This window comes from Vigna unguiculata, chromosome 5 (assembly GCF_004118075.2).
Source record: "Vigna unguiculata cultivar IT97K-499-35 chromosome 5, ASM411807v1, whole genome shotgun sequence".
In the NCBI taxonomy this organism is placed as follows: Eukaryota; Viridiplantae; Streptophyta; class Magnoliopsida; order Fabales; family Fabaceae; genus Vigna; species Vigna unguiculata.
In genome coordinates this window covers 22,553,615-22,565,420 of record NC_040283.1, presented here as the reverse complement: position 1 = coordinate 22,565,420, position 11,806 = coordinate 22,553,615, and the positions used below count along the sequence as shown (strand labels likewise).

The 11,806-nt window shown below is 32.8% G+C and overlaps 1 protein-coding gene across 1 annotated transcript; it reads left to right on the top strand.

The window, feature by feature from the left end:
- The first annotated feature begins 235 nt into the window (after window positions 1–235).
- On the top strand, window positions 236–9,372 carry LOC114183351. Its single transcript, XM_028070355.1, has 9 exons — window positions 236–554; window positions 741–807; window positions 909–986; window positions 1,421–1,473; window positions 2,160–2,243; window positions 3,624–3,676; window positions 3,766–3,830; window positions 3,939–3,997; window positions 8,902–9,372. Exons 1-9 carry the CDS (start codon window positions 318–320, stop codon window positions 8,989–8,991), a joined length of 786 nt encoding a protein of 261 aa, XP_027926156.1. The 5' UTR covers window positions 236–317; the 3' UTR covers window positions 8,992–9,372.
- The last annotated feature ends 2,434 nt before the right edge of the window (window positions 9,373–11,806 follow it).

The following is an 11,806-nucleotide window of genomic DNA, read 5'->3' as shown; positions in this document are numbered from 1 at the left end:
ATGAATATTTAAACTTAAAAGATAAAATAAAAATAATAATTGTGGAAAAAAAATCTCTTTATTTTATATATATAGTTATAGATAAAATTAAAAAAGTATTAACTTTGTATTTTTAATGTATTTTGTAATCTGTATATTTATGATTGAATATTTTATTTCATTTTTATCAAAATAATAAATATTTTTTTTATTAAAATCCCTAAAAAGGTCATGTGAGTACACATAATCAAGTAAGAGGAGGAGAATTACACAGAAACTAGTAAGAGGAGGAGAATAACACGGAAGAAAAGAAAGTGCATCAGGAAGTACCATTGACAATGACGACGGTCGCAGAATCACCGGAATCTGAGACACACTCAGCATACGACGACGACTCCAAAACCAACAATCCTCAAATCTTTAATCAAACGACGCCGTTTATTGATTACGCTGCTGCGCAAGCCCAGCTTTACCACCGGGCCTTCAACGACAGGGTTGATTCAACAATTGATGCTGCAAAATCCCGTTTCGCCCAAATCCGCTCTACCTCTTACGTTCATTTTAACCAGACCTTGGTAAAATCTCTTTCTCTCTCTCTCTCTCTCTCCCGAGGAAAAATTCACAAGGAAAATGACCTGTGTATAAATTTGATTCGCCAATGTATAATTGGATGACATGACTCATTCCGTTGGTTTGTTTGGTTATTCCCTCAAAAGTTTTCGTCATCTCATTTGCATGATTTTGATTTCTGTTGAATGTAGGATTCTTTGGATGACCTCAAGTCTCAGTACAATGCTTATGAAGATCTTTTGTTTGGAAAGATCAAAGGTTTGCATTTTTGTGGTTTTGTTTTTCTGGCGATAGGTTTCTTCTGTTTTCCACTTATGAACTTTCATATTTAGGGTTTTGTGGTTGATGTTTCATTGCAGAGGGTGTACTTGTTGCAGCTTCACATCCGTTGATTACATGTGGAGCTGCTGCTGCCCTGGGTCTTGTGGTACTTAAGAGTGAGATCCTGTGCCTTTTACTAGTGAACTATGAATTGGATTCTTGCTTAGGGTATCTGTTAATTTCTCCTTTAACTGTTTTTATTAATTTCCCAAATTGTACTGTCACAACAATTTGTCCTGTAACACTTTAATCTTCGTAATGTATAAATTGGGTGACGATTTTGTATTTGAGGGAGTAATTTGGTGCAAAAAATCATTGGAGGAATAATATCTGTCATTAGTTTTGCTACAACAATGTTTGGACTTGGTAATTCCATAGTCTTTTGGGGCACTAAATTGAGGGTATACTCTTGATTTTAAAGCTGATGGTATCATTTCTGACTATACCTTATGTTAACTGAAACAATGTTATTGACCTTTTCCTATTTGTCCTTATGTTATTCTATTAGAAAAAGATTATTTATTTTTCTTCAAATTTGGTTATCTTGTAGGGCCTAGACAGGTCTTGTACTATAACACTTTGCGCCTTTTGGTCAGTGAAGAGGTGAGTAATGACCTCATTATATCTGTTGACTTGTCAGGGATAAAGAAGGAGGATTTTAATTTAATTAATCATGACTTGTATGTTTATCAAAGAGGGTCGAACAGATTTCATTACTATGTTTTGTTAGAAATACCATCCCTTGAAAAATGCTGTTGAATATAGACTTCAAATTTGTTGTGTAACTTTTGTTGGACTTAAATGGAGGCAGGGGAAAGAGTAAGTCAATCCTTAAAACAAGAACGTAAAAAGGGTAGAAGGAACATTCTTTATTAATGAACATGCTTTATTTGTACTTTTCCTTTGTAAACTTTTTACTTTTTGTTTATGGTTTAATTACTATTTTGATCCCTATATTTTTGTGTTTTGATTTTTTTTGGTCCAATATTTGTTTTTTGTTCAATAAAGTCCCATTATGTATTAAATTGATTCAATGTGGGACTAGGCATCTCATAATGCTCTGTTCCCTATCTTATTACTATAAATATTAGTATCAATTGAAGTGGACCTCAATATGAGTTGTGACTTGTAATACAAACGAACGTTATTAAACTCATTTTCTTTTTACTTGGTTGTGAGAAATGCTCGCAATTTGTTCACTAGAAATCCAATGATATGCATGTGATGAAGAGCATGCAAATCTGCATAGTAACCTTGATTATACCTTTGGCATTTGTTTTTGGATGCAGTCTATGATTTCTAGAGCCCATGCTGAAATTAAAGAGTTGCGACAATCAATTCAGATTTTAAAGGCTGAAGGTGAAAAGTTGGAGGTAAAACTATATCTCATTTGATATGGGAGTAGTCTTACAGAGCTTGTAATATTTAATTTTCAATATTTCATGCATTAACAGTTTCTATGATATAGATGAAAAACCATAGCATAAAATATTAGCCCATGAAATATTTGGAGACAAAAGAATGGTCAAAAGATTTATAAGTGGAATCAATCCTCACCTGATAAGTTGGTTTTATAGGGTTGAGTTGAGTTAGATTTAAAGTATTTAGTAAGAGAAAGACATAAATACAAGGATTTACTATCACCCAAATCCGTAGAATGTAAATATTCAATATTGAACTCTATTTACATTTTCTATAACATCAACAATCAACGGATAAAGTCCACCAAAGCCTTAGCTAAGAGATTTGGATATTGACATCCGTATAAAATTACTAGGTAGAAATATAAAACCTCTTTTTCAACTGGGTGGAACCCTCAATTTTCCAAAGCATCTTTTCATCACTTCCATCAAAATCCTCTTCTAAAATCCTCCAAATTTTATAAATATTATGTTTGTCATATTTCTAATCAATACAGGGCTAAACAGTGCGTTACACTCATCATAATGATGGTGGCTAGAGACTGTCTTATTGCTGTCTGAATCTTAGCAATGCTAGTGGTTACTATACTAGATCCAAGATAGACTTTGATATCATGTTAGAATTCAATCTTAGGACCAAAATTAGTTCCACAAAATTGCTTAGTGAGGTAAGAATTGCCCAAGCTCTTGGAGGGCTGTATTTTACCCATATATTCAGTTGATGAAATTTCAACACTAACTTCTCAAAACAATTATGATTAGGAGATAGGGTACCCTGCTAATTTGATGTAATGTGGCTAGGGACTCATTGACCTAGTACTTTTACTGAGATAAATGTTGGCATTCTACATATCAAAGGTGATACTTTTACAGGTTGTTATGGGGAGTATGACTTCACACTATCCCTTTAATGTCATGGGTTTGGCCTATGAATTTGAGATAATCTATTTGGCAAGTGAGTGAATTACCCAAACAGACTTTAAAGTATATGTTAGAAAAAAGAATAAGAGGGGGGAATTTGTGGGTCTTGGGTAATTATGGGGTTTGATTAACCCACAGGTAAAAGTAACCCTCTTGGCTCAGCTAGGAGGGTTATCTCTCTGTTTTGTGTAATAGACCGGAAACCCAGTGTGAAAGGAGAGTGCTCTTTTGGGTACACTTGTGTTCTAGTCTTTCTATTCTTTAGTCCAGTAAATCATTCTTTCTTTCCAAATTTTTCTCTTTGGTTCTTGGAAAGACTCGATTCTTTGGTTTAAAGAAAGGAATTTAACCATATCCTCACTTTGACTGGTACTTTTGTTCAAATATTAATGCTATACTTATTGTTTTCAGAAGAGTGCAATACATGCAGAGGAGCAATTCTTACATGGAAGGACGAAACTCAGGTTTACAACTTTTGGAAGAGGAGCCGAATGATTTTGTATTTATGCATTGATAACAATAATTTGTAAATATTTCTTATTTATAATAACAGACAAGCAGGAAAGCAGATCCGGAATGTGATTCATTCAGCACACAAAATTGAAAGACGAGCACATGGTAAGCAAAATATTGTAAATTTTTTTGGAAGGATACCCAACCTAATAAGTTGGTAGAGGAACCTTTCACTTTTGGTTTTTATGTTTTGGCTTGGTCTTGGTATGCTAGGTTTGAAAGATATCCTTGGAGAACTCCCTAAAAGAGAAGCATCCCTTTTCCGATCACAGGTAATTATTCTGTTGGCAGAGTCCGGTGTCTCATTGCTTAGGTTTACATGAAAGCTTTCAAGAGCTCAACCCATGAAATCGCATCATGAAATAAGTAAACTTTTTTATTTTTACTTTTATTTAGACATTCTTAACGTGAAATAATTGTAGCTATAATATATAATAATTTAATACATACTTTCAAGACCCAATCAGGCGTTAGCTTAATTATATGATCGGGCATAGCTCAACTTGTGATTATTTAGATCTTTTCCGTATGTTATTTCCTTTTTAAAATTGAAAACGAGTACATATTCAGATTAAAAAGCATGCTGTAAATACCTAACCTAATCCCAGAGCCATGGGATTTACTTGCATAGATTTGTGGTATAAATCCAAGTTGAGAGAATCTTGAAACATTTTTCTTATCATATTTTGATTCTTATTGGTATACATCCATAAAATGGTTTTGGAATTTAGGATCTAGCAAACTAAGTTGATGAACCAAAATCAAGCCATAGAAACATGACCTGTCTTTGTCTTGTAATGGTCTAAGAATAAAATTAATCTAATTGGATCACAAAAATCAAAATATAGAAATAGGTATGAAACCCCTTTATTCTGTACGAATGAAGAATAAACAAAGTAAACCATAGAAATGTAAGATAAGAACATAATATTCAGTAGAAATGATTTAGAATCACAAAAGAAGGCAAGAACCATGTGGAACTCATGGATCAAATCTTATGAACAAAAATGGGTATAAAACTTATATTTGGGCTCCAAAGACTTTCAATCAAATTAACAACAATTATCAATAGAAAACAAAAATATGGAAAGCATTAGAAAGTAATGAGCACACAACATGAAGATAGCCAATATCTCTAAAGCTGAAGCTTCTAAGCTCAAATTCTCTGATGAAGAATGCCAAAAATATTTGAGGTTTGTTAGAAGTGGGTTTTAAGCCATGTTAAAGGTGGGTTTTAAGCCTAACTCAACCCCACAAAACCGACTTACAAGGTGAGGTTTGCACCTCACTTAATACTATGAAATTTCCTTATCTCTAGTCGATGTGGGACTTCCAACACACCCCCTCACGTCGAAGTACATACATCTCGTGCGTGAGACTAGAAATTAATTGGTGGTCTGTTAGCGGCCCGATAGTGAGCAGAACAGAATGTCTAAGAAATCTTGCTAGGATAGTCTTTTTTGTAAACAATGACTCTGATACCATGTTAGAAATGGGCTTTAAGCCTAACTCAACCCCACAAAACCGGCTTGTAAGGTGAGGTTTGCACCCCACTTATATATATATATATATATATTATGAAATTGCCTTATTTTTAGTCGATGTGGGACTTCCAACACACGCCCTCACGCCGAGGTATATTCATCCCGTGCATGGGACTAGAAATGGGTGATTCGATAGCGGCCCGAGATAGCATGTAGAACAGAATGCCCAAGAAAGTTCGCTAGGATAAGCTTTAACCTGGTTCTGATACCATGTTAGAAGTGGGTTTTAAGCCTAACTCAACCACACAAAACCAGCTTGTAAGGTGAGGTTTATCTCTAGTCGATGTGAGACTTCTAACACACCCCCTAATGCCGAGGTATATACATCTCGTGCGTGGAACTATAAATTAATGGGTGATCCGTTAGCAGCCCGATAGCAGGTGGAACAGAATGTCCAAGAAATCTCGTTAGGATAGGCTTTTTTTTTTTTTTTAAACCATGTCTCTGATACCATGTTAGAATTGAGTTTTAAGCTTAACTCAACCCCACAAAACCGACTTATAGGTTGAGGTTTGCACCTCACTTATATACTATGAAATTGTCTTATCTCTAGTCGATGTGGGACTTCCAACAAGGTTGAATCCCCCAGCCGTCAACAACTTGCATCTCACAATCCGTGGAAAGTAAAAGCCCATGGATAATTGACTCAAGTGCTTTTGACCAAATTTTTGGTGATACCTCTTTGTTCTCAGCCCTTTCTTTTCCAAAAAATCCTCATTTCATAAACTTAGGCAGTGGTTCTAAAGTTTCCACACAAGGAGTTCTTCAAGTTTCCCCCTTCTCTTTCATTAAATATAAAATCTGTTCTTTTTGTTCTTGGTTGGCTTTAGAATCTTTAAGTCAATTAACCAAGTCTTTGAATTGTTCAATAACCTTTAATCCCAATTCCTTTGTTATATAAGAACGTGGTATGGAGCGACCGATTGAGAAAGACATGAATCTAGAGGTTGGTACTATTTTGGAGCTAGTCATCATGTGTCTTGTTTTTCATCTCCATTTGCTAAACTTTTACATGATTGTTAGGGACATCTTCACTTATCAAAATTAAAAAATGATCATTGAACTTCATAGTCATTAGATGTTAGAATATGACTATGTTAGCTAGGAAAACATGCTAGATCTTCTTTTACTAAAAAGTTTTAATCAAGATGTAATTATGTTTTTTTAGTCATTCTTCTAACAGTTAGGGACCAAGTTGTGTCTAATCTTTTAGTTTTAGATATTTTGTTATTTTCATTGATAAATATTCCAGATGTACATGGATTTATCTTATGAAAAATCATTCTAAACTATCTTCTATCTTTACATTCTTTTTTGAATGAAAATAGAAATCAATTTGGCCAAGTAATTATAATTTTAAGGAGTGACAATGTCAAATAGTACTTCTCTAATTTCTCTGCAGCTTTAAGTTCACTTGACATTTCATACAAGGTCAAATGATCCTCTCTTTCATGTTTCTCCCGCGTTTTTGGTTGTGTATGTTTTGTTTATGATTTATCTCTAGGATTGGATAAACTCTCTGCCAATGTGGTTAAATGTATCTTCTTGGCTATTATTAACTTCAAAAAGGGTATTGTTTTTACTCTTAGAAAACCAAGTACAATATGTCTGCTAATGTCACAACTTTTGAATAGACTCCTTTCTTCTCCTCGTTTGTCCAAGATGTTTTCCGTCTACTAGGTCCTCCGTAGACCATTAGTTGAGTTTGGTGTTCCTCATGCTCTCGAGAATCCCATCCCTAGTCAAAATCCTCTTGAATCATCATCACCTCCTCTTATTACCTACCAATGTAAGATCCAAATGACTAGTCCAATGCTCCAAGGTGAATCCTCTTCATCACGTTCTTCTCAATCATCACTCAATACCACAACTCCTAGTAATGATGATTCAACTTAGTGCATTTTCCTCCAGAATGGTACTGGTTCTACATGTAATCCATATCCAATTTATAATTTTCTAAGCTACCATAGGATGTCTCGTTCATATAGGTCTTTTATACCATTTGTGTCTTCTATTACTATTCCTAAAAATGTGAATGAAGTACTCTTAGTTGACCAAAATAGCACATGGGAGTTAGTTCTCCTTTTGTCTTGGAAGGGGACAACAAAATGTCAGTGGATTTATGCAATTAAACTTGGCCCCAGTGGTGAAGTTGATATTCTCAAAACACACTTAGTTGTTAAAGGATATACTCATATCTATGACCTTGATTATGGTAATACTTTTTCTCTAGTGGCTAAAATGACTTTTCGTCTTTTCTTTGCCATGGAAGTTATTCACCATTCGCCACTTTATCAACTGAATATTAAAAATACTTTTCTCGATAGAAGAAGTCTACATGGAACAATCTTTTGGGTTTGTTCCTTGAAGGGAGTTTGGTTTGTAAGTTTCATTGCTTTCTATGGTCTCAGTTAAAAGGTGTTGTAATCTCTCAAAGGAAATATGTTCTAAATATCCTAAAAGAGACAAGTATGATTGATTATTGACTAGCGGATAGTCCTATGGGTCCAAATAAGAAATTAATGACAAAACAAGTATTCATTGGCATTACCAGTCCTTGAGATTTTAATAACTTGAGCCAAAAATAATTTTTTATTTCTTTAAGGAAAGACATAAAGATAGACAATAGTTTAGATAAATCTTTCTTTAAATAAACCCAAATACAATGTGAATATTCATCAATAAATGTAGAAAAATATTAAACTCCAAATATGTGACTCGACTTGGACACCAAATTCAGACTAGACAAAATTACATCTTGTTTCAGTCATGTTTGGAAAGGATAGGAAATATTTTCTTCAATATGGAAGTGTGGATGACCCAAGTGATCATACAAAAGTTTGGGAGTCTTTTACCAATTAGTTGACCCATACCACACTCCCTCGTAACAATAGAATTGCCATAAAATCTTATTGGACAATTTAATGACTTAGTTAACTGACTTAAATAAGGTTAAAAGGGAGAGTAGGGACAAAAGGAACACCCAAGGAAGAAATGGAAACTTGCCCAATTCCCTGGAAAGCAATTTTAGACATATTCGCTCAAGTAAGAAAATGAGGAACTCTTGGAGACGAAATGGAAGAATGAGGCAATTATACCGAAATTATAATGAGAAGCACCCGAATCAGTATCTATGGACTCTAAGTTTCCACGGTTTGAGAAATGCAAATTGGTGTCATAATCATTTCTTTGGTGGAATCGCACTTGGTCTTTTGGAGGTATTGCATGTTTCTTGTCTTCTATTGTCCCTCCACCTTTGGTCTTAATTTATATCTGTCTCATAATGAATTATATTTGTGGATGTTGTTTTGTAATTTAAAAGGATGATTTCCTTGAACTTTACTTGGTCTCATGGTTGTCGTTTAACCTTCCTCGCTTTCTGCTTCTTGTTTGGTCCCAATCATAATGCTTGACAGACTAGTGTTTGAGCCTCTGCTGGGTTCAGGCTGAAAATTTGGAATAATAACTTCGGTTGAAAAATGAACTACTCCTTTGCTTTCATGCCGAGCCATCACTATGTTAATATAACAACTTTCTTATATGGAGTTTGCGACTAATAACAGCTATTAATGAATAGAGTATTAACAGACTTTGATTTTGGTGATTTAAATTTTTTACTGTCTGGTTGACAGGTTTCCCAACTTGCTTCTGAGGCAAAGAAAGAAAAAAGTACCTTGACCAAGGAGATCTCCAAAATTAGCAACTATGGCATCTCGGTTTGAGAGACTCTGCTTCAGCATTTTCTAATTTACGTGCATCTTAGTCTTCTGATCACGAGCATGATGTCTGGTGATCTTTTTCAGGACTAACAAAGTTCTGTTGTTATATTATAATATATAATATTTTTAATCCCTACGGTTCGTGAAGTTTTCCTGAGAGGGAGGTTTCATGCCCACAGTAAAGAGAATGTGAATGAATACGCATAAAGTGACAACTTCACAGATATGAAGTTTTGTGCGGTCTCTCTTTTCACAATTTATAAAGTTCAGTAGGCTACGGTGACACTGTAGCACAACGCATAAGTATGACTCATTTTACATACATATTGGGAATGAGCATATTGAATTTGTTATAAATCAATGAGCATGACTCAGTTGAAATCACGTCATTTGACATTTTGGAGTTGTTACAAGTTACAAATCAATGAGCATTGGCTCTGGTTACAATTGTTGAACCTCGCCCTGAGTTGGGAAATCAGTCTCATGATGGGGGAGTAACAAGAAAAAAGTTATGACTTCCCATAGTGAATGTGTTATTAGTTATTTGTTTTCATTTAATTTTTTTTCTTTTTTTTAAATGTTTTTAGTCAATTCAATTTTTATCTTGTGCAAAAAAAATATGTTTGTTTAAATCATTTACAGTTTTAAGATCAAATTTTACTGTAAATAAATGTTTTGTAATTTTAAATATTTAATAATTAAAAAATAATTTGAATATTAAGAGAGAGAGTGAGATTTTTTTAATTCTGTTTTATTTATCAAGTTTTCTTTTATGTTGAGAATAAAGAAAATAAGTATAAATCACACATAAGGTAATCTATTTATAATAGAAGTACAAGTAAAAAGAGTAACTGAAAATAAAAAGACTAAATAGAAGATATTGTTTGATATCGTGGTTATCAATATCTTAATAATATCAAACAATATCTAACATTTTACAATTTTAAATAAATAAAACGATTTCAGAAGTTAAAAAATTGTTATTTTTATAAACTTCTTATCCCAGCAATATATCTCTACATTTTTAATTTCCCGAAATAAATTACTTTTTAAATTGTTCATTTAAATGCAATGTAAAGGTAAATTTGAGCTTTAAAAGGAAACCAAACATAGACTCTCTTCTTTAACTTAGTTTGATATCTTGAATCCTAGTTAATTTTTATTTATTTATCTTTCTTTATTCTCAAATTTTCATTTCGTTTTTTCCATCTTAATTGTTTGTTTTAATAGACATCATAGAACAATGTTACAAGCATGTACAACTGATTTGTTTTATTCTGCAAGGACGGTTTTATTCCTCTCCACTCTGATTTGTGTTTTCAAATTGATGATGATGAGATGGACGGAAATGCACCAGAATAATTTCCTCATGCGCCTCTATTTTTTTTTAATGTCTGTTTTGCTCTTTTTATTCTATAACTACCTTCAACCTCCATTAATCTTCATTGTGCCCATCTTCGGTGAGTTCATGTTTGGATGTTTTTGGAAAAAAGTCTTAGTTCATGTTTTGATTAAGTGTTATACAGACAATAAAGTACAAAATGTGATTAAACTATATTTGTAAGACAATATTTTTGTTCACAATAGATAATGTAAGATGCAAATTTCTTTTCTATTAGATGATGTAAAATTGTGCAGATGTTTCTTAAATTTGATAAGCAAAGTGTTTGCTTATATGTATAGACTTAAGCTAACATAATACTTCACAAATATTGTTATACTTGTTCTATGTTGTAGAAACGCTCATTTTCTACATTTACTAATTTTTTTTAAAACTTTGTCATGTTAGCAATTTCTTAGAAAAATGAGCTAAATTTGTTTCACATCGACAACTCCTGATACTTGTTTTTATCAAGCTTTTGAGAGACTTTTTGTTATGGACAAATCAATGTTTTACACAGTTTCTTTTGATCAAGGCATGATAAGTTCAACTAGCTATTGAGATGTTGCTTAGAGGAGTAAAACATATAGTGCATGCATGGAGGAAATTTAATGTAACCTTTACATTCAAGTTGTTCAGACACAAGGAAGACATTCTTATGAGTTGTAGTTGCTCAAAGCTAAAAGAAATAAATTTGCAATGACATAAAATCATTCTTCAAAGAGAAGAAAAATAATCTTTTCAGCCATAATTTGTGGAAGTGTTGAAATGCTGTCAAAATATTTTTTCTGTCCTAAAAGTTTTGTAAGATAATTATTGTGTTCATTTAGCAAACTAGAAAAGACAATTTAAACCTTATAAATGTCAAAAAACATGATCCCTCTTTAGTGAGCTATCATGTGATCTTTTGATAATATCCTAGACAAATCTTTATCTTAACAGTGGCTATTTGTTAAACAACACTTAAGGTTTGACCATAACTTACTAAGTGTTTAAAGAATACACGAGGGGATAACCAAGAGTGACTATGTTATGAAATAATACTCATACAAGTTAGCAAGGAGTGACTACAACTCGAAACAATACTCGTGTTGTAACTTATAATGTTAGTTTGCATAGTAAAACTCAAATTGTTGATTAAGAAGTGGACATAGTTTGTGCTATCAAACGAACTAGTATAAAAATAAATTAATATTTTCCTTCTTCCTTATCCTCTTTAAATTACATGTTATTATATTTGCATTAATCTAAGAAGGAGAAGTTTTCAAACTTAGATTTTGAGAAAAGCGTTTGACAAATCATTTGTCAAGTACAAAATTAATATTTGACTACATATCATTTGATGAAATTTGTGAAAACTACAAAAATTTTAAAACACAATTCAGTCTTTTTTTCTTATGTTTTACTTCTTTTCACATATGATGCAAAAGTTAACTT